Source organism: Argentina silus, assembly GCF_951799395.1.
Source record: "Argentina silus genome assembly, chromosome: 16".
NCBI classification, from domain to species: Eukaryota; Metazoa; Chordata; class Actinopteri; order Argentiniformes; family Argentinidae; genus Argentina; species Argentina silus.
The window spans coordinates 7,858,602-7,885,177 of NC_139670.1; the positions used below are offsets into that span (position 1 = coordinate 7,858,602).

General features: G+C 48.0%; 3 protein-coding genes across 4 annotated transcripts in view; 1 reads left to right on the forward strand and 2 right to left on the reverse strand.

Moving 5' to 3' along the window:
• Positions 1-781, reverse strand: part of csnk1e (casein kinase 1, epsilon) — a gene marked incomplete at its 5' end in the record, with an annotated part of 5,206 nt that extends 4,425 nt beyond the window's left edge. The window contains 3 exons of the mRNA XM_083687894.1: positions 1-131; positions 332-442; positions 706-781. The exon at positions 1-131 is cut by the window's left edge and continues 18 nt beyond it. Coding sequence (XP_083544020.1) covers positions 1-131; positions 332-442; positions 706-781 — 318 coding nt within the window. The remainder of the gene's footprint in view (positions 132-331; positions 443-705) is intronic.
• Positions 782-2,928: 2,147 nt separating this feature from the next.
• Positions 2,929-18,081, reverse strand: tnrc6ba (trinucleotide repeat containing adaptor 6Ba). 2 transcript variants are annotated; one of them, XM_083687696.1, is made up of 22 exons: positions 17,825-18,081; positions 16,212-16,295; positions 15,721-15,742; positions 14,982-15,335; positions 11,815-14,829; positions 11,487-11,651; positions 11,180-11,373; positions 10,661-10,735; positions 10,329-10,532; positions 10,004-10,129; positions 9,646-9,768; positions 9,112-9,273; positions 8,557-8,676; positions 7,892-8,090; positions 7,536-7,700; positions 7,235-7,387; positions 6,864-7,007; positions 6,225-6,317; positions 5,804-6,022; positions 5,388-5,458; positions 5,118-5,257; positions 2,929-4,950 (listed from the first exon to the last, which is right to left on the reverse strand). In XM_083687696.1, exons 2-22 carry the CDS (start codon positions 16,266-16,268, stop codon positions 4,374-4,376), a joined length of 6,378 nt encoding a protein of 2,125 aa, XP_083543822.1. In that variant the 5' UTR covers positions 16,269-16,295; positions 17,825-18,081; the 3' UTR covers positions 2,929-4,373. The 2 variants fall into 2 exon arrangements, with proteins under 2 accessions (XP_083543822.1, XP_083543821.1); XM_083687695.1 differs by having other exon boundaries at positions 16,212-16,299.
• On the forward strand, positions 17,941-21,305 carry LOC310817239 (putative endonuclease 4). Its single transcript, XM_083687697.1, has 9 exons — positions 17,941-17,954; positions 18,526-18,590; positions 18,766-18,954; positions 19,084-19,293; positions 19,725-19,907; positions 20,029-20,160; positions 20,363-20,467; positions 20,819-20,948; positions 21,051-21,305. The coding sequence occupies exons 3-9, from the start codon at positions 18,771-18,773 to the stop codon at positions 21,112-21,114; spliced, it is 1,008 nt and encodes a 335-aa protein (XP_083543823.1). The 5' UTR covers positions 17,941-17,954; positions 18,526-18,590; positions 18,766-18,770; the 3' UTR covers positions 21,115-21,305.
• Positions 21,306-26,576: the final 5,271 nt, after the last annotated feature.

Genomic DNA, 26,576 nt, shown 5'->3' on the forward strand with positions numbered 1-26,576 from the left:
CAGTACGGTCTTCAGGCTGAACTTGCGGGAGCAGAAGTTGAAGAGGTCCTCCAGGCTTGGTCCCAGTAACTCCATCACCATGACGTTGTAGTCCCCCTCGGCACCACACCACTTTATGGAAGGGATTCCCACTGGATGAGGAAACAGGAAGGGAACGAGAGTCTGAGAGGCTTGTTTCTGCTGAGTAATGTACCATCATTTGTCTATTACGAATTACTAATTTATCTTTGTGCAAGACACATTCCCTCTCAATCTTCTCCCTTCACAATTCTCTTAAGCTTATTTGCCCTCAACTCTTCATTCTCATCCTTTGTCTCCACGCCACTCTCACCTCCTCCCTGCATCATCTTGTAGAACTTGCTCTCGATGTGCAGCTGTGGGTGTTTGGTCTTCACACATTCCAGTTTGATGGCCACCTCCTCTGCTGTCGCGATGTTAGCACCTGACACAGGCATGGAGATATGCACATACATTTGATTTATTTAACCTTTATTTTGTCAGGCAGTCCCATACATACATACATCGTAACCACCATGTGACAATGACAGCAATTAGCATAATATCCACTGAGATTATAATTGTATCCTAGTGTATGTTGTATTTACATGTCTTGGAACAGGATATAAATCATGTGTGATGATGGGCTTATTGTATGGGTGGTCTGAGGAAAAGTTGAGCTCCGGTTCAGAACGACACAAGTCTTACCCAGGTAAATGTCTCCAAAAGAGCCGCTCCCTATCTTCCTGCCGAGGCGATACTTATTCCCTACCCTCAACTCCATGATGATGGTCTTCTCCAGAACTCACTGAAGGGGCAAACAAGCAAGAGGAAACTGTCATCAATCAGACTATGGACCAGAGAGGCAGTGTGGCACAAAGCAGGCCCAGTTCAACATAATGTCATTTTTGTGCTCCTGTTCCATCTCAAATGAAGACACACTAAAAGAGAAAGGCTTGCAAAGTGAGAACTAGGAGGGATAGCAACAAATGAGGACAACAGAGGAATGAAAAATAATGAAAAAAGTCACAAGAACACACAAATTCTATGTGAAGTGAAAAATAGTGAAAATGTGGCCAAATATACGATTTAAAGGGTGTTTTAACTTGGGTAAAAGCAAGTTAGATAATATTGGATTTGAAGGAACTTCTATCATCTTCTATCAACATATCATGCCTGCATGGTAGTGCAAGGGAAAATAGTGTGAATCTGACATAATTTATTCATTACTTCATTGCATTTCACACACTATCACTTCAAAGGACATGAGCACATATACAAATAATTAGCATTATAGTCTCATACATTTCAGTTCCTGCTGAAATTAAATGAGTTATATTTTTTTCTCAGCTAGCCTTGTCCATTCCTTTTCCATCAAAGCAAACTGTCTAAGAAAATGGCTGTGCTGTGGTTTGAATTTCCCAGCAGACAGACTGATAATAATTGGTTGCATTTGGTTAAATGGCATTTGTTTATTATGCAAGGATAGCGCCGAGAATACTGCCACATTGGCGGTTGAAGAGGGACATAGGCCTATACCTTAAAGCCTATGAGGACATAAATGAATGTGATCTATAAATAAAATGGTAACATGATTCAATAATTTTAACATGGTCGTATTGCCATATGTGCACTGCAAAACCATGAAATGAAGGTCGAACTAGTTCATAGCGAACAGGAATGAGCTCCTGCCTACATCTCTCCACGCTCAGTCATACGTATGAGTACTCTGTTACCAAAATGATTCCTTCTCTTGCTGTGCTTGCGCGATAGTAAAGATTCCAGGTAAATAGTACGTCACCTTACTGCAGATCTAAAGCAATAAATATCGCTTCGATAGTGTTGGCAGGCCAAATAAAACCTATCCACAAGTCCTCTTGGTAAGATTTGATTCAAAACATTCGCATAATTGACGTTCAGTGTTTGTGGTCAATATTTGCACAGCCGCACCCTTGACTAGAGACCATCTTTATCGGAAAATAAAAAACCTTTACCACTTTATCCGATTTGCTATTTGTGTCCCTCTGCAAACCCCAACCCCAACCCCATACGACCCCCCCAGACACAATTCCCATTGAATAGCCAATGGACCCGCGTCTCCTCACCCGATATGCCAGGCACTTCAGGGACTGCTTCCACGGTGGTGCTGATCGGGTAGTTGTCAGTCAAACAGGACCACGGACAGCGAAAGACGGACGCGGCTTTTGACGGCTCATTCCTCAATCACTCACTGACCCCGATGTAACGTCCCGCTGTAAAGTCTGCATTGCGAATGACAGATTTGGGGAAAACGCAAAAAAATCGTATCTCTCTCGTCTCAGTTACACCATTGACAATATCAATGATGTCATCCACAGACTATCAGAAATGCCCGGATTGCCTTAAAGACGCCGTGCAGCTGCTACTGTTGTGAATGTCGTGTACCAGACTGTTCTTCTCAACTGCTGTCTTTGTTGTTTGCACGATGAATCACTATAGATGTAATTCATTGGTATGAATCTTTAAGTTAGTGACATCATGACCATTAAAAGACTTTACTTTTCTAATTAATTAACATTTTACTGCACTACCTACTAACCTCAATCATTCTGATAAAATATCATATGCATTCCATCCGTGCTGTAGCATACTTTGTAACACCCGTATTACTAGAAACATAAATTGATCTCAAGAAGGCACATTTTCCATCCAGTTGCATACATTTCAGTTTCTTTCCTCCCTTCCTTGAATTACAAATCTATTGGATTTCTGCATGTTTGTCCAATTATGTGAGATCATTGAGAAAGGGCCTAGGGCCTGCTTCTTCATTGGAGGGAGGTCGGACCCAAGCAGCACTGTAGAGAGTTGAGTGATGGGAAAGATGCTTAAAACGTGGGAGTTATAATCTGTAAATGTGAATCTGAGGTGACAAAAGAGACACAACAACCTGTGTTTAATTCAACCTTTATTGTCTTGTTCTTTTCTGCTTAAATTAACTTCCTCTCCTTTGTAAAATCTGAAAACAAACAAAAAGAACCTGAACAGGAGTGATAAAGCCCGCCTTAATTTAAATTGATACACAACAACAAAAAATAAAACAATTGGTAACTTTAACGTGTTCATAAAACACCTCTCCAGCTCAGCTTGGTATGGTAGGTTTTGGCATCTCTTAATATGAATGCCTTCAGTTGGTTGCTTCTTTAAAAAAATCTTTTTTTATTATTGCAATTCAGACAAAAATAGAAAACAAAAGAATGCTGCTAAAACCACAACTTAAGAGAAATATGCATTAGTGCCAATGTTCTTGAACTTTCCATCTACACACACACACACACACGCACACGCACACACACACACTTGGATCCTCTTTAATCGAGTACACAAACACACACGCACAAACACACATGGTACACCTGATGTAAGCGATCACACAAACATTTATTCGCCTCCCTGACTGGGACAAGCATTTGGAGACAACACGCCACGCTTGTTAATCATGAATCTCTCATTGACAAAAACATTCACCACGGCAGCAACACAGACACTCCCAATATCATCATCATCTCCTCCATACTGTCACTCCTTTCATGCACACACAGGCAGGAGGGCACCTTGTACAGCTAGTAAATAAGTGATCATAGTCATCATCATGACAATATAACGAACTTGATTGAGTAAGAAAAAATATATAACGAGGTCAGCATTTGAAGGAAAAAAAGACATCTCTGGATTTCCACTGGTTCCACATTTTTAAAACAAACAGAAAATGACATACAACAAGATACAATTTCGCTTGTCAAATATCAGAGCAGTGTGTAACTGGTGAGTGTCTGTCGGTTTGCCAGTGAGGCTGGCACTGTAACATTACCAGTCATCCTGTACATGTGTAGTTGTGTTGCTGTTCCACACCACATAGGAGGACATCCATGTGATGCGTCACTTGTTGGTTCCTTTACAGTGCATGCCTGAGTTGATAGGATCTCAGGATGCGAGTGTGATTTGTGTTTTTACTCAAGGGTAAAGAAAGAGTCATCCAGTTGAGTCTGAGTCCAACGGATTTCACTTCCTGTTCAAGTCTTGTTGTTGAAGTCTTCATTTAGGGGTAAAAGGTGTGTGGAAGGGGAGGAGGGGGGGTGAATCTGATAATATCTATGTGTGTGTGTGTGTGTACTGTGTGTGTGTGTGTGTGTGTGTGTGTGTGCGCGCGCTCAATGTAAGTATGTCACCATCTTTGTGACAGAGTGTGAGAGAGAGTGGGTGCGTGTGTGTGTGTGTGTGTGACCAGTGTAGGCTGACGTCATTTTGTCTGTGTGTTGATGTATGTGTATGAGTTTAAGTTTATGTGTAAATATAGTGTATGCACACATATAGTGTGCATGTGTTCATGGGCTGGTCAGTCAGATGGAATCAGCCCCACCTCCTAGCAGGTCCCCTGGGAGCAGCGCGGCAGGACTGCCCATCTGGTGGCGGTCCTCCATGGCAGGGGACCCCCAGAGACTACTGCTGGGGTAGCCCCCGCCACCCATACCCCCCCACAGACCTTGCCTACCGGGCTCCACGCCACCACCCCCACCACCCACCCCTCCTCCCCCAGCACCATTGCTGCTCCACTGGGCAAAAATACTCAGCCCAGGCCCCTGGGTGGAGTTTGGATCCGAGGAGCTGCCTGTACCGTCCAAACTTTGCCATCCAGAGCTTGAGTGCCCCGAGCTGCCTCCTCCATTGTTGCTCCCTCCAGGGGTGGAGCCAACATCTCCGCCACCTCTGACCCGGTCCCTCTCTCCTCCTTGGAGGCTCCCGCTGCTGTTGGCCCCCACAGCGCCTGTCCCTGTGGGCCCCTGGCCCCCACTGGACCCTGGGGCCCCAGCCGTTCCTCCGCTCCCTCCTGCTCCAGCCTGGGAATGTGCAAAATAGCGAGCGACCTCCTCCTCGCTCACAAACTCGGCCAAGATGGTGGTGTTACCCAGGACACACCTGAAGAGAAAAGATGGTTGTTTGACAATGATCAGGTTGAGGATTTCTTTTCCTGAAATTACGCAGGAAAATTCACATTCACATAACTGTGAATTCAGCATGGGGGTATTATCCAGCCTCAAGTGTATTGAGTGCCACAGCCCAAGATCTAACAAGGATGAACTTACATGTGTAGTGCACTCTGGGCCTTGGCTGCTTCCTGCCGGGTGCTGTAGCGAATCAGAGCGCTGCCCTGGGTCAGGCCGAGGTGAAAGGTCAACAGGGGGCCGTGCTGCATACAGATGGTGCGCAGAGTGGAGCCATCAATCTGCAAAAACGAGATAGGGGTTAGGGAGTGTGTGTGCGCTTATAGGTTGTGGTTGCATGTGTTATATTTGTGTGTGCGCGCGTGTGTGTGCCTGTAATTATGTGATGTGAGATTGTGCATGTGTGTATACCTGAGGAGTGAGGTTGCTGAGCACCAGCCAGCAGCTTCCTCTGGAGGTCCCACCATCACTCCAAGCACAGCCTGCAAAAACAAACCAGCCAGACCACAGAAATGTGGATCAGTTCCCCATATTCCTCCAAACACAATCCCTACCTCTGTACCCTGCAGCTCCTCAAACCCAATGAATGATAAATAACCTCTGCTTTTAGCTTGGCAGGCCCCCAAAATAAAATATGAATGGGTGCTTTGTTCTGAGCACCCAATGTCAGATCTAGGGCATCAGATCAGGGCAGGTTTCATCTCTTGGGTACATTTAGGTCTGCTGAATATTTCAGCAGGCAGTTAGCCCGGACGGTGGACAGTACAGGGTTTCAAACTCTGCTACACAAGCCCCTCTTTCTACACAACACGGTGTTATGACATTACCAGGGCCGTATCTGCTTTCCTGGCTACTGCCCGAGCCTCCCCAGCCCCGGGCCAATCGCGGGGCTCCTCCCGACCAAGGGGACGGCGATGCCTGCTTCTGACTGGTGAGTCCCGGAGGTGGGCGTGCAAGCTGGGATTGGTTGATGCGGTTGGCCTTCCACTGTTTGTTGTGTCCAATGGGCTCAGGGGGCCAGCTGGTCTTGTACTCTGTGTACTTTGCTGTGAGCACAGGAAATGAAGAAGTGTGAAACCAGGATCCTTGTTAGGAGGAGTCGTGTAGAGGACACATGGCAGGTCCAAGCAAGACAGAGTAGAGATTTGGGAAAACACTCACAACAAAAACAGGAGGAGGGGGGGGAGGATAGATTCTATATGCATAGAGTAATCAAAATAACAGAGAGGGGTAAACTAAGTGCAGTACCTGAGTTGTGTGCATTGTTGAGGGGGCTGTCTGAGGCACTGTAGGGCCAGGCACCAGGTGAAGGCAGCAAGGTGTTGAGGGGAGGGGTTGATTCTGCAACACAGGGATTTTGTCACTGGATTTTCAATGTTATCTGCATATCGCTTTAACATGCAGTGGGAGCGAGAGGTCTCCTTATCTAATAACATACTTACCAGGGGAGGCTGGTGGAGGTAGATATCAGAGGACAGGCTCATCATAATGCATAGGCTCATTGTGATGCATGGGCTCATTGTGATGCACACGTTTGATAACATTCCTCATTCCATGCATTACAATGAGCTCGTCCTCTGATGTCTACCTCCACCAGCCTCCCCTGATACTTATAACTGTACATTATGTATGTGATAGCTACATCTGAACATGGACTTGGGTACATCAGTAAGTTAGTCTGTCTTGTTTCTTAGCAACTGATACCTAGTGGGGCTGCAGTCTCAATATTACTAAACGGTCTCCTTCACTCCTCATCTGCTCTAACCTATTAGAGGAAGCAATATGAAGGAGGCCCATTGGGCGTTCAAGTCCAGTTTATTCACCTGAGAGCCAATGGGAGGATAGGAGACAGAGGAAGAAATGTTCCGCTAGTATAGGAGTGGGTACCTGTGTTATCTCTTAGCAACTGGTGCTCAGTGTCATTGAGGCTCGACACCCCAGAGTTTCCCATCATGCTCCCTGGGGTCATGTAGGGGTCAGACTCAGGGTCAACGCTTGGGATTCCCTTCCAGGGCACGCCAGGTTGGAATTCTGACCATCACAAGAACAAATGGAATGGATGAAGTCAGTTAATTGAAATGCATGCAGCTGCAGCACTTGCTAGCAATTCTTTATATTTATTTTCTTTGGAATTATAATAATACTTGATTCCTATAAAACATTTTTTTTTAAAAACTGTCAGAGAAGCGGGGAGCAGATTCGAGGAGAGAAGACGAGGAACAGAGATGAGGTAATCCTGGAGTGTCTCGAGCACTCACCAGGGGGCCAGCTGGACGTGCTGGGCTTCTTGTTTCCAGGGGTGCGGTGCCAGTTATCCCCCTGGGGGGGCAAGCCCAACCCCTCCCCACCCAACATATCATACTGGGAGTATGGGGAGCCCCCCCGCATCTTCATAGGGTTGGAAATAGGACCTGATGGAGAAAGAGAGGGATGAAGAGAAAGAAAGAGACAGGGACTTTGATCTAAATAAATAAAGACTGGACAGATGTCTAAACATTCTCTATGCTGGCAAGCCATTTCCAATCTTATCCTCTGAATTATTTTCTTGAGGCTTCTCACCATTTTTGTGTAGAACACTTTCGGGAGGGGAGGGGGCTGGGGAGTGACCCTCCATCATCCATTTGAAGCGGGACTGCTGTCCCCCGATGTCCTTCATCCCCCCTGGCCCCCCCACCACAGAGCCCCCCAGCTCCATACCAGACAGGTTCACACCCGTACCATACCCTGAGGGGGACAGACCAGGGGGTTAGATGGCCATTACAATACAATCACTCAGGTTTCAATCACGATTGACAGTTGTCAGCAGTGTCGATTGACACAGCATAAATTAACCTTTACTTTGAGTAAAGGGGATCTAAGGCAGACAACCATAGGAAATTAATAAAGCTCAGTCACTCCCTGTCACTGACACTCACCAGAGTAGACGCCCTGTGTTTTCTGGTGCAGGTCGGCCACAGAGACCCCCATGCTAGGGTGGGGGAGGCTGTCAGCCATAGGTAGTTTGGGGCCTCCCCCACCCAGGTGAGAGGGGGACAGTTTAGAGCCCCCTCCCACTCCGCCGACCAGCTGCTGTTGTTGCTGCTGCTGCCGAAGAAGAACCATGAGCTTAGCCAGCTGAGGGGACAAAAGAAAACATAATGAGAGAGAAGAAAATGATGAAATACAATAATGAGATGATGAGGACAAACGCGAAAACCAAACAAATGATAAAACCAGGCATCGACACAAACAGATTATACACGACGGTATTCAGGCTGTATCTTTACATCTGTGAGGTTTCCGGCACCAGTGCAACGATATGGTGGGTGTTGTGTACCAGGGGAGGCTGGTGGAGGTAGAAATTGGAGGATGGGCTCATTGGAATGCATGGAATGGAATGAGGAATGGTATCAAACACGTGTTCGATACCATTCCTTATTCCGTTCCATGCATCCATCTGTTCTATGCATTACAAACACCGATTTTTACACCCACCAGCCTCGCCTGGTACACGTGACAGTACTCAAGACTATCCTTGCATCTGTACGTTTCCTGTGTCAGTACACAGAGATGGTGGGGGTTGTGTGATGTGCACAAATACCTGCTGGGGGTCAGCCTGCTGGCGGATGTTCTGGGGGAACTTCCTCTGGTTCTGCAGGAGCTGCTGTTGCTGCTGCTGGGGCTGTGGCTGCTGCTGCTGCTGCAGGAGGAGTTGGCACGCCTGGGGGGGGCAGGGGGAGAGAGGTTCACCACTGAAACTCCATTTGCATTAATTGTCAGAGAAAGACCTGCACCATCTCGCCAATTGACGATAACAATAATCAAGGGGCAAGCTACACAACTGGCCTCAACCTTAATGGTGCCCGTCTCTCCCATTCATATTGCAGGGGAGGCTCGTGGAGGCAGAAATTGAGAGACGAACTCACATGTTTGATACCATTCCTCATTGCTTGCATTACAAGGAGCCCATCCTCCGATTTCTACCTCTACCAGCCTCTGTTGTATTGGTGTCCACGGATTTCGCCTCAAGTATATAGACCTAGGCCTGATAACTGCTGGGGAGGGATATGGACTTATATGGATATCGAAAAGAAAACTTAGATTTTGGGGCGGGCAACCCTTCAAAATAAAGGAGGTGTGGTACCCTGCTACTCACCAGTTGAAACTGGATGTGAGGGGGGTAGATGCTGCTGAGCATGGCGATGTGCTGGGGGGACAGCTGAGGGGGGAACACACCCCCACCTACACCTGCCACCCCGCCCACTCCACCCACGTTAGCGCTGGGGGGCGGCATCTGCTTCAGCACTGAACCTGGCACCTGGTATACACAGAACATACCGGTTACCATGGGAGCACGGAATACTCAAACGTACGCAACATTGTCGATGAGAGCTTTGCTCTCTGCTTTGTGGTTTGTGTGGAGATAGTCTCCTCCATCGATTGTGCATGTTCAATCACTCCTGTAAGTTCTACTAATCAGCAGCAGCTTTGTAACAAATCACTTCTTTGGACAGGACATGTGTTTCTGAGAATGGACTTACTTGGAAGCAAAGGCCAAAATCAATTGTACCGATCAGGTTTTTGTTCATAGGGGGAAGTGAACTAATGAACAGACTTGTCTTGACTAAGACACAGACACAAGGAACACACCAAGTCAACAGTATGATGAAATTCAAAAACCTCACAGTACCTGTGGCGACAGGTACTGATGAGGCACTTGCGCTCGTATCCCTGGGGACTGGTTTATGGGTGGCACACCAGGCTGGTGTCTTGACTGGGCCATCCCGCCGCTACCAAACATATTATGACCACCCTGACAAAAGAAGAGAAGGGGCGGTTACAACCAGGAGATGACAAAGAGGAAATGACAAACATACACACAGGAGGAAGAACAGTAGGAAACAGAGAGATATTTTGGGGCACTTTTGACTGATGATATTTTGTGAATTTGAGGGATGGATATTTGACAGAGGACAGTGAGCAACATTTCTAACTGGGGGGGGGGGGAGAGGCAACAGACTGAGAGAGACCGAGGGACACAGCCTTACTTGTCTAGGGGGGATAGTGTTGTGGTTGTAGAGGGGGGAGGGCTTGTAGACTGTGGGCGGAGAGTATTGAGAGCAAGGCCCCTCCTCCCCAAGGCACCCGTCCTGATTGGTGAAAGGCAAGGTCTGCTGATGGCAGCCAATCAGTGTTGGGGGAGAAGTGGGGAGACAAGGAAGAATGGGATAAGGGGGGGGGGGGGGGGGTAGGACAGTAGAAATCAAAAAGGAGGAGAGGAAGAAGAGAGAATACAGAAGAAAGCGTTAACAAGACAAGAGGGACTCAGGTAACAGTTAGAAAGTCACGGGGGTGTGGTGGTTCTTGGGGTACCTTGTCGTAATAAGGCCCAGGGTCCCCAGGCCCCACATCTTTGGAACCAGGTGACCGGTAGACCATCCCTCCTGCTCTCCCCGCTTTACGCATATCTCCATTGTAGTCGTTCAGGCCCATCCCTCGCTTCTCGGCCTCCATTTTCTTATCCTGAGGAGGGCCAGGGGCCAAGTCCAGGGGGGGTCTACCACTGGGGTCATCTCCCTGCAAACAACAGTCGCCATCATCATCAACATCATCACAGCCATGACTATTGGTATGTCATTCTTATTGTGTTAGCCAAGACATTCCCAACTGTCCCAATCGTGAACCATACTTCAATAAGGGCTTACCAAGAGCCCCATGTTAGAGAACTGTCTGTTCATTGGGTTCATCCAGGAGTCTCCTCCTCCACCTTTCAGAGGAGCCTGACGGGTAAAGACGGATACAGATATGAGATTACAGTCTAACATTATTTCTACCTGTTAAATCAACTGACAGCATTCAACAATAGTTGACAGCACAACAATTATGTTGAAGCATCTTTAAGACAAATGCCATCATCCAATCCAACTCCCCTGTTCTTCTTGAATAGCCACAACAGGCATTGCATCCCAACCCAACTAAACCCATCCCATCCCAGTCCCAACCTATCCAAACCCAACCAAACCCATTGCAACCTATCCAAACCCATCCCAGTCCCAACCTATCAAAACCCAAGCCAACCAAACCCATCCCATCCCAACCTATCCAAACCCATCCCAGTCCCAACCAAACCCATCCCAGTCCCAACCAAACCCATCCCATCCTATCCAAACCCAACCAAACCCATGCCATCCAAACTCAACTCATCTCAACCCAAGTTGTCCTACCTTGTTGTTGCCAGGCTTCTTGCCACCATGGCCCTGGCCCCAGCCTCCGCTGTTGTATGAGGAGCTGCTTCCCTGGGACCCAGTACTGCTCCACACACCCCCACCTTCCTCCTCCTCCTCCCAGCTGGAGTGGCGTGAGGCTGCCACCGAGCTCTCTCCCTCACCCCAGCCTTCTTGCATAGACTTTGAACCTGCTGAGTAATAACAAGTCGTTAATAGTGTCATCTTACCGTGTATGTAAGGGATGGTGTCTGGGTTGACAGAGGATGATAAAGGGTCACTCTGTGGAATATTAGCATTTCCTCACCAGATTTGACAGGGTTGGGCGGAGGGTTACCCCAGCTGGAGGACTTGCCAGGGTCTTCAGGTTCGCCCCAGCCGGTGGGTGTCTCCGAAGGCTTCCCCCAGGCAGCGGTGCCGTCATCCACCGACGGGCTCGAGGGGGAGCCTCCGCCCCAGCCGGAGGATGGAGCTGCAGACAGAGGGCCATTGGGATGAGTACATCAGTGATAGAGGCGTGTTTACTTGCACTATATTACAGGTTTGATAACACTGTAGGTCATCGGCACGCAAATATAATAGTGGACAGGGCAAAACATTTGATGAAGAACTGTAAAACAAACAGCAACTCTTACCCATCCCTGTAGCTTTTACCGGCCCAGGTCTATGGCCAGGGTTGATGTTTCTGTCCCCTATTCCTGCAGACTGCCTGCCAGGCTGCTGCTGCAACACTGGGGGTGGTCCCTGTGGTTGTGCCTGCGGCTGACCATGCATTGGCGGCGGTGGCGGCTGCTGCTGCTGATTCGACGGGACTTCATTCTTGTCCCACAGATTGACACTCTTGTTGTAACGGGTGGGGTCACCCCAAGCAGAAGTTCCATCATCGACCTCCGTCTTCCTGCTTATTGATTGTGGTGACGGTTCCTCCCAACCACTGGGCTCTGGTACCTCTCCTGGTCCACTGGGAATGGGTCCAGAGGTCCAGCCTGAGCTTTGGTTCTGGGCTTGGGGACCCGGTTGACGTCCCCAGCCCCCTTGCATAGCCCCTTGGTCCAGCGCTTGCTGCTGCTGCTGGGGCTGTGATTGTTGCTGCTGTGGTGCCGGGCCTTTAAGTGAGGCTGTCTGGCTGTTTGGCATCTGTGACGGGTGCATTTTTCCACCCCCACCTCCTCCACCCCAACCCTGGTGGGGTTTGCCCCCCATGTCCCCCCCAGCCCCTCTTCTAGGGGCTCCCTCGTCCCAGCTTCCCCACGTACCAACTTCAGTGTCTCCTCCTCCACTTTTCCTTTCGTCTCCCCATCCTCCTCCTCCTCCTCCTCCTCCTCCTCCTCCTCCACCACCACCACCACCACCACCACCACCACTTGATTTGGGCTCTCGTTCTCCCCAATTATCCCCCCCACCCCTCTGTCCACCCCACCCTCCTCCTCCTCCTCTGCCATCCCTACCCATCTCCTTCCATCCCCCTGTCCCTTTCTCCTCCTGACTCCCTCCCCAGCCACCTCCACCGCCTGCTGGGTTACCCTGTTGTCCAAAATCACCCCCCCACCCACCTCCTCCGCCCCCACCCCCTGCTCTGCGTTCCCTCCACTCAGAGCCTTCATTCCCCCATCCTTTTCCTTGGCTATCTGTTGGCCCAGCCCCTCCCCAGCCCCCTGTGGGCTTCCCTTGCCCAGGTCCAAGGCCTCCTCCCATGCCCACTCCAGTGGTCTGCGACGCAGATTGTGTGAGGCCAGGATTCCTCATGTTGGGGCCTGATGGCGGTGGCCCCCGTGTGGGTAAGGAGGTGCCGCTGCTGCTGCTGTTGCTGCTCTCCCAGTCCTCTCCAGAAGAGCCAGCCGAGGGCACAAGTAAAGGGTTGGGGGTGGAGCCAGTGAGAGGGGAAGAAGCCATTGGATCAGTAGTCGTCGAGCCTGCGGAGTATTGAGAACCCATCGAAGATGGAGCATTTTTGGATGAAGCAGATGAACCACCACCACCACCTCCTCCTCCTCCTCCTCCTCCTCCCTCCAGATCCCATGCCACATTCTGTCTGATTTGGGTCTGCCCCCAGCCTGTGTTGGACAGGACGCGGGGGTCCAGGTCACTGCGGCTGAGAAGGTTCTGTAAGGCCACTTCGACGTTGGGGGGAGGCGGGTGGGAGCGCTGGTGCCCATGGCCGTGGTGCTGATTGTGGGGCCCGCTACCAGCTCTGGAGTTCCCTCCGCCGCTGGAGGAAGAGGTACCTCCTCCACCTCTGCTGCCCTGGCCTGCCCCCCAGTCCCCTGTGTCCCCTGCCCCTCCGTCCCCCCCGACCGCCTTCTGATTGTCCCAAGCTCTTGTCATGGTAGTGGATGTAGGGGAGGCGGAGGCAGCGGGAGGTTTGCCAATGCTTCCCCCACTACTGCTGCTGTTACTGCTGCAGCCTCCACCACCCCCCTCCCCGACCGGATTGCCACCCCCACCAACACCACCTGAATTAGCCCCCCACTCTCCTCCTGCCGGAACACCTCGCTCCCCTCCTCCTCCGCCCCACCCTCCCTGAGATACCCCGGGGGTTTGACTGTTACCCCCACTTCCAGCGCCCCAGGCATTACCCCCACCTCCCCCTTGACCTCTGTACCCCCACCCTGACGTTCCACCCCCACCCTCAGCAGCTGCGAACCCCCCTCCGGCTCCTCCCTCCCACACGTCAGTCCTTGAGGCACCGGTTTTGGAGTTAGCAGCGGGGAAAGGCTGGCCTCTCCACGAGGAGGACGAGGTTTGGGAGGCAGAGAGGTTGTCTCCCCCGTTGCCACCCCCACAGTCTATTTCGCCTCCCTCCCCCGCACTTTTTGGTCCTGCTCCAGTCTCAAGCGCAGCTCCACCCCACTCTCCTGTCGCCGCGTGCTCTCTGTCTCTGGATTGCATTTGGTGAAGTTGGTGCTGATGAGCGGATTGATTCACAGATAGAGGTGGGTGTCCCACTCCCAGGGAAGGGTTGTTGGCAGACAGAGACCCAGGGCTCTGGAGGGAAGAGGGGCCACCGTCTGAGGAAGCTGCCCCAGCCCCTTCCTGCTGCACCAGGGCAGGCCAGGCAGAAGGGTTGGCATTTGGGTTGAAGTTGGCACCGGGGATCCCACCGCTGCCACCAAGGGAGCCTTCAGGGTTCCCTGGTAGAGGGGAGGCTTTGGAAATGGAGGGCAATGACCCTGCGGCAGCTGTATTCCCTCCTACAGGACCCTGTGAGGCAGACCCCCACACAACACTGCCAGACTGCATACATTCATTGGGCAAAGAGAACAAGGAAGTGGGAGAAGGATTGCCAGAATCGCCACCTTTCCCTCCTCCTCCTGTTCCTACGGCTTTCGGCTGCTGCTGGAGGTGTCTGTCGGTCCATGAGGCACTGCTGTTCGGCATTCCACCACCCTCCCCCGACGCACTCCCGGCAACTGTAGCTCCGCCCACATCACCGACAGCGATGCTAGGCCACTCATCCAGGTCCGAGCCGTCCACTATCACCTTCTCCCTGCCCTGAGAGGAGGGCTGGCTGCCAGAGCCTGCCCCCCACATGGAATTTGCATAATTTGAAGAAGTAGTAGTAGAAGAAGCAGCAGCAATTGATGATGAGGAGGAGGATGAGGTGAGGGGCAGTGAGGGAGCAGCTTGACCCACAGAGCCTGGACTGGAATCTGGAGTGGTAGCAAACAAAAAACCAGTGATTACCTCTTAACCCCTCACGAATCCCTTAAAACCTCTAACCAAGACAATATCATTATTCTCATAAAGAGAAACTTTGGAATTAAAGAGTAAGAAGTTGCACAACCCATGTGATGACACTGACCTGAGGCAGCAGCCATGGTTGCATTGGGTCCGTCTCCCCCTCCCGCAGTGCCTCCCCCCAGCAGCATGGAGGACAGTGGCGGCTGGCCCCTCTTCAGTAGCACTTTGTGGTCCTGCTGGCAGCGGAATCGCGGGGGCACTTCTCGGGGCATGTAGCGCTGGGGGGCCTGGGCTCCGGGGGAGGGCTGTCCGTTGGCCACCGCCGGCCGCTTCGCATTGTTCCCGCCCTGAGGGGGGGCGCCTGCAGCCGCGGTGGCAGGGGAGGGAGACGCAGAGGGGGTGGTTCCAGGGCTAGGGGATGCAGAGCTGGGGGCGGCAGGAGACTGGGCGGACGTGGGCTTGGTCAATTCTGGCACTGTGAAGTAGAACGGAGAAAAGAAGTCAGCAAATGAACATGCAGTACACAAAGCATAGGGATTGGATGCAAAGACAAACACAAAAAACAATGTTCTATCCATCATAGTTTTTAAATGAGAGAAAAATAGCTACATTCAACTAAATTGAATAGTGTTGATAGCGAGGGTGGGAAAGGAAGAAACAGTGCTGATTGTTTACAGATTTGCTGTATAGTGTTTCACTGGAGTGACTAAGCCAAAGGACTGTGCAGCTAAAACTAACTAAAGCAATGAGATCCAAAAACGCATGTAAAACAGCAAGAAAGACGTGAACAGACACGGAGAGACAGGTGGAACCTTGTAAACATAGCAACCAGGTAAATCAGAAACACACACACTGCTTACCTTTGTTTTTTTGCTCGGCAACCTGAAACAAGAAACGCTTGAATCAGTTTTCAAATATGGAAATACCAACGGCAACATCAAAAAGCAAGAAATCGTGAATGTGTGCTTTCTCATTCATTCAATCTAAGACAAACGTCTAATTCTGAACAACACAGGAAGTTATGCATGGCACTGGTTAGGAGAAGAACATTCCCTGGTCTGGGTCAAGTGCCAGGTGTAATGGGAATAATCAGCAATCTATTTGACATACATCATTTGTTGAGACTTGTTGTGTGTACCACATGCAACTTTGCAGTACTAAATAGGCCCTGACTGGCAAACCCAACTCTGCACATCATAAAACAGATCATGGTGGTACCTCGGGTTCATCAGAGAGCTATAGTGTTAACGTCAGCAGGAAGAAAAACTCCCATCACGAAATTAGCAAAACTGATCATCTTTGCAAAGTGACATTTGACAGAAGGACAGTAATAATTAATTAACATCCTTACCTTCTGAGAGGCTTCCCTTTTCCTTTTGTCGTCTTTCTTCCTTTTCTTGTCGTCCATGAACCACTGTTCCCTTTCCTGATACTTCTTTCTGGGTTTAATAAATGGAGAGAGAGAAAAAACCTAATTAAAAACAATGCAGATCCTCTTGTGTTATTTGAACAACAATAGCTGTATGCTCCATTGGATGAATCAGCCTAGGGCTCAGAAGATTGTTGGGCACGTGCACAGCTCATATGGCAATTATCCCCATAATAAACCTGCAGGAAATTCCAAGCTTATCCTCCCCTGCAAGCCTTAGCTAACATAAGGAGCGGACGGGTCTTGTCATAAGCTTCAAAGGCTAAAGCTTGTTAAGCAGTGTGATACAGTCCAGTTGATCGGAGCAAATCATTTTGGCATGTTTTTGAACTCGTATGTTCGCCTGACTACACCAAGGCCCAGGGACAACAATGTAATGGGTCTGAACTGTTTAAATGGCAGATTTGCCTTGACATAATGGCTCTCAGAACAGAACATCTAATACAATTCCAGCATGCATGTTTGCCATGGCATGGACTGGAAAGGCTGTAATTTTACTCTATATCCAAAACCAAGTATTAAAAATACATTCGGCACCAGACTCATTCATATAACACTAAATGTGCATAGCTTGTAAGCAAGGCATGACATTGCAGCTGACTATGGTCCTCAATATCATGGCCAACGGGTAGCTATTTCTCTGACTGGCCCGTTGCTTGAAGCTCAACGTAACGTTAGCTAGCTAGCTGACATGCAATGGCATGCATTCGGCGGCCTGGTGGGCGCGCACAGGCTGGTTTCTGTTGATACAGTTGGCTAATTTGACAATAGCTACCTAACAATAATACTTACACACACATTACGTTTAACGCCCTACTATAAAATAGCCATTTCTGGCTAGCAAGATTTATGAAGCTGTGGCGGGCTAAAATTCACACGACACACTAATTAGCTAACGCGCAATCGAAAATGTATAGCTCTGACAACACAACTTAGAAAGATGCTCGCGGACGAAGCAGCTGCCGTTTACCATGCGAGAAGAAGCACATAACTTAAAATTAGAGGCAAGTACTGCACCTTAGTTCTGAAAGTCGTTTACGGGTCTAGGCACCAAATGAACAAGCTACCTAACGCGTTAGCCAGCGAGTATATCGTCCATATGACGGCTAGCTGCTCAGCTAAATGCCACACCATCTTTATGAAATGTAATATTGCAAACAAACATGTCCAACAATGTTAGCTACCCAACAAGCGTCTTGCAACAAGGAAGGCTAGCTGGTTGAACTTTGCGAGATGCTACTAGTTTCGTAACGGCGTTAGCTCGTCAATCGCACGACGACAATCATCCTGCTGCCTGCAGTTTAGCTAGCTAACGTTCTGTAGTTGGCTGGCTAGCAAACTGGCACATCATTTTCGCACCGATTCGATCTCGGCAGAAATTTGATGCGCTACAAGTCGTAGCTTGCTAACTAACCTCTACCCTAAATCAATGGAATATGCATGTATTTATAGGAAGAAAATAAGAATGCAATGCATGCAACTGTCTAGAAACTTTTTAACATAGTAGTGATACGATAATTTAGCTTGCAACTCACCTCAGGAATTACATATGATTACAGAGCTAGCGTGATAGCTAGCTAGCTAAAGTGCTTCAGTGCGAAATGTTCAGCTTTTTGAGGCATTCGAGGCTACATGAAAAACAACGACCACTAAACGAATAATCAAGTATGTGGCTAATAAAGAAATATACTCTCTCGAGCTAATGATTTGTAAGTAAGTACTATGACAATGTAAACCTAATGTGCAGAATAATTCCTTTTTTTAAAGCGCTGTAAAGTCAGTTGGCTGACGGTCGGCCATTTTGCTGCTCAGTATGAATTGAGAGTCTGGCTGGCCAGCATCGACGAGTCTGACGGGAGTAGGGGGGTGGGGGATGAGGAAAATGTTTTGACCTTCATAAGAAAACTGGACATAGTTCATTACAACAGCATTGCCATTAGACATTGATAAGTGTCACCATAATTACAGATCTGTTTAATAATTGCTATAGTGTGTAGCATCATATAAGCGTCGACTGGCAAGTGGCAACATGTGTGTATGTGCGTGAAGGCAGCAGGCATGTTCTGTTTATCAGTGACGTCATATATTACAATTGACATGTACACATTTCAAAATGATTTAGATTTCAGTAATATTAGAGATTTCTATTCGAACCTCGAAACTATTCTAAGCTTATAATAAGTCGTTGTGATGCAAATGTTAGTGATCAGATTCAGCTATAGTACATCATTTATAGGGAGCGCATCATTCCTGCAAGTGGCGCAAGACTTAAAGAATTCACAACTACACTAATCAAAAAGAGTAAGCTCGAGCGTTGTATCTTCCCAGTTAGTGCTGATTACTTTTTAGCTACCAAATTAAGTTGCAATTCATTTCAACCATACATTGGAAACATTAGTCAAGAGTAACTAGCTTTTAAAAGCTCTGTAACAGAGATCTTCAGTTTGAATTGCTAAATGTTTCCCTCTTTCAACAGGAGCAATGAGTCCAAGGAAGAGAGGGATGAGGAAAAGAAAATCACAGGAAGGAATGGTAGGAGACAAGGAAGACAAGGAGATTAGGGTTGGTGAACCCTTAGGAGACAGAATGAGCCAGGAAAGAAGGGTGAGGGAAAGTAAGGAACATGAAAAGAACAAGTACATCGGGGCGCATGTTTCTATATCAGGTAACCATTTGTTTTTTACATCATGACGTCAAACCTTTAGTCTGTGCCTCTTTTGAAACTGTCATAATCGTAAACCAAATATGTGAACTTAGTTTTCCTTGACAAAATATATATATTTCCCACCTCCAGGCGGAATATGGAAAGCGGTTGGAGCAAGCACAGAGATAGGGGGTCGTAGTTTTGCCCTTTTCCTAGGCTCCCAACGGTCTTGGAAGAGGCCTGACCTGGACCTATCAGCAGCAGCCAAGTTTCAGGAGCAATGCGCCCAACATGGGTTTGACTCCGCTCACATACTACCACACGGGTCCTACCTGATGAATTGTGGCTCTCCCAAAGAAGGTTTATACACACACACACACACACACACACACACACACACACACACACACAATTCACGATGATGCATGATCCATGAAATCTTCCCTTCTCATGCATATTAGGCAGGGCTCTTAACAACTTTCTGTGTGATGTGAAACTCCAAGCTCAAAGCAGTTTGAATAAGTCCCACTCCCATAGATCACCTTCAGAGTGCTACTTTTTTTAAATGGCAAAGTTGCAGGTCAATCACAAAGGTATGTCAGGAAGTGCTAGGAAGGGGAGAGGTCAGAAGAGGACATACCTTTGTGATTGACCTGCAACTTTGCCAGGTGCAGTCTGAAGAGATCCATTCCCATGGTTTGACTCCCAACAGTGCTCTTGTCTCACCTCTTTCAACAGAACCATGCCAATTCCCTTTCATCCGTTAATACTCTCCACATGTTGTATTCCAGACGTGTTTGACAAGAGCCAAGCCATGCTTGTAGATGAGCTAGGCCGCTGCAGTGCTCTGGGCCTGAGCCTCTACAACTTTCATCCTGGCTCCTCTCTGGGTTCCATCACGACAGAGCAATGTGTGGAGAAGATAGCCCAGGCCATCAACCACGCTCACCAGCAAACACCTGCCATCGTCACTGGTAAACTAGGGTTTACTAAGTGGATTATTTCACCAGTTTAAGTAAAGCCCTTGAAATGAATACTGGCTGTCTTTTCCTGAATCTTCCTAATGCCCCCTCCCCACACCCCTCTCTCTCTTAGTGCTGGAGAATATGAGTGGACAAGGCAGTACAGTGGGTGGTAAATTCAGTGAACTGCGGAGCATAATTGACAAGGTGCGAGACCAGACAAGAGTTGGTGTGTGTCTGGACACATGCCACGCCTTTGCTTATGGTGAGTCAGACTGGCATATGACTCTTTCTTTTCCCCCAAAATATCTCAGTTATCATTGCTCATAATTTGTTCATATATCTACCCTTGATCACTCAAAATATAACATAGCATACAAAACCATAATCATCATAGGTCTTTAAGAAATGTATTTGTTTTCCAATGTCAAGATGAGACATATGTAGCATGTTTACAACGCCACCAGGTTATGACCTGTCTGCAGACGGAGGGGTGAAGTTGATGTTGGAGGAGTTTGATCACACAGTCGGACTGCATTACCTCCGAGCAATCCACCTCAATGACTCTAAAGGTGAAATGAGGAGCCCTGTGCTGCCGATTCACTCTCACACAAAAATAAGATAAGCAGTGATACACTTGTAGGCTTGTGCCTGTCATGTTCAGTATTATGATTGAAAAGTATTGGAATAAAAACAATCTGAGCCTTCTAGAAGTTTGTGTAGAATCTCTACATTCCATTAATCAGCAGATCATAATCACTAACGCTAAACACAGCACCCTGGCTTAAGCCAGACGACAGTATATCATAAACCATCATAGCATTTGATTTTAGTATTACACAGATGCATTTTTGTCCTATTGCAATACCTGTGAAGTAATTGCTCCTCTTGGGTGTTTCTTCCTGTCTGGCTGTGATTGACAGGTAAACTGGGCTGTCACCTGGACCGACATGAGGACATTGGGAAGGGTCAGATAGGAATCGCAGCTTTCCGGGACATTGTGAATGAGCCCAGGCTGGACAACATCCCCCTGATCCTTGAGACCCCAGGACGGTGAGAGGGATGGGGGATGGGGGTCCTTTGGACAGAGCACTTTTAGGAGGCAGACTAGTTAATAATCTAACGTTTTTTGTTTATTTCTTCCTCGTCCCACAGCCCAGGGTTTGAGTTTGCTGAACAGATTGAGCTGCTGTACTCCCTTTGTGAGAAGAACGGATGAAACAGCAACACTGAGTACAACCTAGTCTAAACAACCTCCCTGCAACCTTCACTTCACTTTCCTCCACAAATAACCTGGAGATTTGGGCCAAAACAGATGCAGTTTTCATCTATTTCCTGTTTTTCACTTTGGTTGTTTTGTCCTCATTGTTTTGTCACTGTATGCATTTAAGAGAGAAGATGTTGTTTATGTTGATAAAAATGAGTTGATTGAAGAATAGTTGTGTTAATGTTTGAGAGGATCAATTTTGAGCATTTGGCGACCAGTGTTTATCAGTGCCTTTCAACATCTGTTGCATGCTCAAAAATGTCGGCATGAAGCAGCAAGCGCCTTCATTGTGGAAGGCACTTGTCGTGACCAATCATGAATGTTATTTATGCCACGATGTAAAGACTGGTAGTCAGAGACAATTCAAAGGATGTTTTATTGAGGATTAACCGTCATGTTGTCACTGCCATGTTTTCAAGCCGTGCGGTTAGAACGGCACTTCATTATCCAACTTGAGACTGCACAGGTACACTGCCTCCGCCTGTTCTCGCCTAGCCTAGCCTGAATTCTAGTCGGCTTCAATTTTGAAGTCAAACAACCACAATGATTTCCTCATATTTCAGCTCTTAAAATGGCCGGACTGTGTACCAGGAGAGGGCGCCAGGGGTAAAGAAATACAGGAGGACCATTTCAGACTGACAACAGTTGTTACTGTAACATGAGTACTGTATCAGCTAAGAAAGCAAAACTAAAAAAATCTTTAAATAAAATAAGAGATCTTGTTATAACAACCATAATGCCAGTGACCTTTGATCCCGTTAATCCCTAACAGTTTGCCACTGACATCTCCAGTATCATAGGCCTAATGTATAGGTGTAATTATACACTCAAGACCTCAATCACAGCTTCAACTTTATTTATCTCCCACACTCACTATCACCCTCTGAGGCCCCTTGTCGTCATAATCATCATCATCTGTATGTAAGGTGAAGCACCATGCTCCTCTGCTCTCCCATCCCCCAGCCCAGCTGTTGTATACACCACCCGTTGCTGCAGCTGCTCACGCCTGAGGGTACAGTACAGTGACACCAAAACTTCCCCCACGGGGACACAACGCTGTTCGACACCTCGCACTGACATGGGAGGCATGCATGCAATACTGATCACTCCTATCATGTGTGAAAGCATTACTCCTGAGAGCACACTGGATAGCAACCACAGACACAGGGAAAGAGAGAGAGAGTGGCTAGACCAGTTAAGGCTAAGAGAGAGAGAGAGGGAGAGCCGGGTAATGAAGGCTAGGGCTCGGCTACTGTAGCTCCTGTGTCCTCTACAGTATGCCTTTGTGTGTTGCGTGAGTGTGTATGATATGTTAAGGCTTTACAGTCCATGGTGTCTGACATGGATATTTCCTCTTGTCCTGAAACCTCAGGGCAGCGTTGAGGGAGAGGCAGGAAACACGTCTTTCAGTGGGAGCGTGAGTAGAGAGACAGGAAGTGGAGGTGCCTGGCCCAGGAATGTCTCTGCCTCTTGGACCTGCCCACAGGAAATGCCAGTCCGGTGTGAGTCTGGATAAACAGGAGGAGGGTGAAGTTAACCTTATACACTGATCTAAGGTCAGTTTTGCATTCTGCCTCCCATCCTGGTTAATGATAGGGTTTGGTAAGCTGATCCTAGACCTGTGCCCATGGAAAACTTGAACCCAGTCTAAATGAACAGGCTTCTGTAGATCGTCAGATAGGGCAGGGCAGAGATAGGACCCAGTGAGGGGGCAGACTGCTGTGCAACATTCTTGCATTCTGGGTGTGATTTTCCAGATAGGGGAACACACACACACACACACACACACCTTCTGCTGAAGACCCATCCTCTGGTGGTATATCTTTCATCTTCAGGAGTGACTGATTGCGTTTCTAAGATACTACTATGATGTCAAGATGTGACCATGCCAAAACCTGTGTCTGCCCATTCTTTTTTTGTTTAGGATACACAGCATGGTATGCACATTTCTTGTGAGCTCACGTTCAGCTCATTCAGGAGTCGTCCACCCTCTCTGTCATTACCTTATGCTGAGAATATTTTCCACAGTAGTCTGAAGCCACCGATCTAATTATAAGACATTGTAAATACTTCCAGATATCCTTGGTTAGACCATGCAATGTCCTGTGGGAGGATTTCACTATACAGTACAAAATAAAAGTATTGAGAATCACAAATGATGATCAGTCATTTGACTCCTTTTCCGTCTGTCTCACATTGCCTCACACCCTTGGACGTCTTATTCAAAGTCAAATATCATTTAAGTGCAAGATGAAGCATTGGAATATCAATATTAACTTGACTTTCACTTCTAACATTTACATACAGTAACTCATATTTGTGTTTTATCATGAGCTTTGCTATTCAATATCAAGCATTGCCACGTTAGGGCACTGGGCAGGCAGTAGGCAGCCCAACCTACTCCTATTGTATTGTACTTTTATTGTATGTTGTGTTACCCCTCCCTGCAAACCACATGTCTCTCTGTGATAATAAAGACCTAACTGAAGTGATATAAGGCTTGGGTCTTGGACCACTGCAGGCCTGCCCTACTCCTAAAGCCATTCTTAATGTTTCTTGCACTCTCTCTGTCTGGGCAGAGGCCACAGTGAAAGTCTCAACAATAACAAGAACCCATTGGGCGGGAGCACGTCAAGTACCTTTTAAAAAAACACCAGTTAAATTAACAGCTCAATTACTGTGGGTAATTAAGATGTGCTGGATCAGAGCGTTGAGGACTGTGAGGACAGGGGTGAGGCTGGGAGGAGGGCAGGGGAAGCCTGTGTTTAGTTAGGCAGTAAAGAGTACTGCATGTGTGGCTCCTCTGTTGCAGTGTGGCTTCAAGCCTGAGCCAAACTCCATATCCACAGTCTGACTGTCTCCCTGCCAGCAGCTCCCAATGCAGATACCACACACACAGACACACACACACACACACACACAGACACACACAGACACACACAGACACACACACACACACACACACACTCCTCCGCAAAGCATACACCCATACAATAACACACCTCTATGCACACATACAGTCAAATAATCACACAAACACCAAACACATTAGCATGCACTCTCATCTGCACACACACAACAGGGAGGAGCCCCTCTGCCAGCTCAGCAAATCTGTTCCTTAATGCACCAGGCAGACATCATAACTCAACCCACCCTTAATATGTGACATTCCTTCTTTCCCTGCATTTGTGTGGGTGTGTGTGTGTGTGTGTGTGTGTGTGTGTGTGTGTGTGTGTGTGTGTGTGTGTGTGTGTGTGTGTGTGTGTGTGCGCGCACTATGCATTTTCGTTGCCTTTTTGCACTACAATTGTGTGGCCATTTGTGGTATAACTGTGTATATAGTATTGAGCTCTGAGTGGTTGTCTAAGAGAGTTGATGATGTGACTATAAACAGAGCAGTTGAAAGGAACATTTATAGTAAGTAAGCGCAATCAAAACCTAGAGAACGACAGAGAGGGGCTTAAGATATAAACAAAGACTTTTTTACCCTCTCCACAAGGTCATTGTGGATTTTCGATGCAACAAAACAAGCTCTCTGTGGAGTGTTGGGGCTCTATATAAGGAGGCGTCCTGTGCCTCTCTCTCTGCCCCTGGCCCAGACCCTGGGCAAGGAATGTTACCCAGTGGTGACTGGGCATCGAGCCATGGAGAGACAGGCCATCACAGTAGCACAGTTACCACAGTCTCCAGGCTGCCTGCCGCTGCTCAACATCAGGCCCAGACCCTGTCTCTCTCCGCCTGGCATGCTGACCAGGGGAGGCTGGTGGAGATAGAAATCGGAGGACGGGCTCATTGTAATGTATGGAATGGAATAAGGAATAGTATCAAACACACATCTGTTTCTCTAGAAGGCCCAGACCAGCAGAGACTAGTGTAGATCATCAAGGACCAGAACAGATCAGCATATAGATTAACACTGATCATCAGGGACCAGTTCATAGTCGTAAAGGCTGGCACAGGACGTGCACAGTCCAGAATAACACAGCCACCTACAGCAGGAAGTAACACAAGCCCAGCTGTTGGGCAACAGAACTCCACTTAGTTGTTGTTAGATCTCTGGACAGCTAAGTGCTTCCCTCGAAGGTCTAGAATAGAAAAGTCAATCTCTACCCTCCACAGAATGAGTGACCGCATGCAGCTATTTCCACAATTACATGCCTGCTGCCACAAACATACACACTGCTATTAAGATGCCACTCTTTACCACATGTTTAGTACTAATTACACAGAGATAAGGTCAAGCACACACAGATGCCTTTACCAAAACAGAAAGGCCTAGTGTTATCCACAGATTGACAGACATGTACAAACACATGCATTATGCACTTCAGTGTGTTGCATGTGTTTGAGTAGGATTGTATGTGTGCTTAGGAAATGTATGTATGTATGCATGATAGCATGACTGTGTCCGACAGGTGCGATCTGTGTGTGTGTGTGTGTGTGTGTGTGTGTGTGTGTGTGTGAGTGTGAGTGAAGCCAGGCATGGACCATACCCACATACCCAGAGATCAAAGGTCACACACATTCATTTCTCACAGCACAGCACAGTGCACACACACACACACACACACACACACACACACACACACACACACAAACACGCACATACACGCACACACACACACACTTCTAACACACTCTGCTCTAACACTCCTGACCCCTCCCCTAGGACCTCAGACATACACTGTAAACGGCTAAAACTAAGTAAACACACACACAGTTTATGTAAGCTCTCCTGCCTTCTGTTATCACATCTCCAGATACAGGCTTTAGAGGGTGAACACTGGCTGGTTCCTCAGATCCCTGACCACTGGGTCCCAGAGCCACAGCTTACCCTGTGAACTCAGGCACGTCACCTTTAAAGGAACATCAAAGGGAGAGGGTTAAAGCTGTGATGACCCATGGGTTTAGAACGGGCATGAAAGGGTGAAAGTTCTGTGGAGAGAAATGCAAAGCTATTTGGAGACTGTGAGGTATGTGACAGAGCATTGCTGTTTGTTTACGTGTGTGTGTGTGTGTGTGTGTGTGTGTGTGTGTGTGTGTGTGTGTGTGTGTTTCAGTATGTTTTCCTGTTTTAGCCTAACATGAGCATAAAGCAGGACCTTACAATAGCCCATTGTCTCTGGTCCCCGCCACGTTTCCTGACAGGTCAGAATTCACGGAAATAGGGACACAGTCCAAACAAACACCAATGACTACACCTCCACCCCTGCTTCACTACCGCTGTGCTAGAGGAACACAGTGCCTGCGGAGGCCTTGTTCCAAAGAGGAAGCTAATCAACGTCGCACCCTGACCTGAGAAAAAGCCACATGTGCAGTTGCAGTTATGTCTGGGTGTGTGTGAATACATCATGACAGGCTGGTGAGAGTTTGAAAATGAAACCAAGACTGATGTTCCACAGTGGTCAATGGAC

Excerpts from the sequence above, each read along its gene's own strand:
- tnrc6ba (XM_083687696.1), bottom strand. The coding sequence starts at position 16,268 with ATGGACGACAAGAAAAGGAAGAAAGACGACAAAAGGAAAAGGGAAGCC. Across the intron at positions 5,459-5,803 it reads GGAAAGCAGATACGGCCCTG|GCTGTGCTTGGAGTGATGGT; the intron begins GTAATGTCATAA and ends TTGTTTTTGCAG. Across the intron at positions 5,258-5,387 it reads TCAGCAACCTCACTCCTCAG|ATTGATGGCTCCACTCTGCG; the intron begins GTATACACACAT and ends TCGTTTTTGCAG.
- LOC310817239 (XM_083687697.1), top strand. The coding sequence starts at position 18,771 with ATGAGTCCAAGGAAGAGAGGGATGAGGAAAAGAAAATCACAGGAAGGA. Across the intron at positions 19,294-19,724 it reads TTGTGGCTCTCCCAAAGAAG|ACGTGTTTGACAAGAGCCAA; the intron begins GTTTATACACAC and ends GTTGTATTCCAG. Across the intron at positions 20,468-20,818 it reads CCACCTCAATGACTCTAAAG|GTAAACTGGGCTGTCACCTG; the intron begins GTGAAATGAGGA and ends TGTGATTGACAG.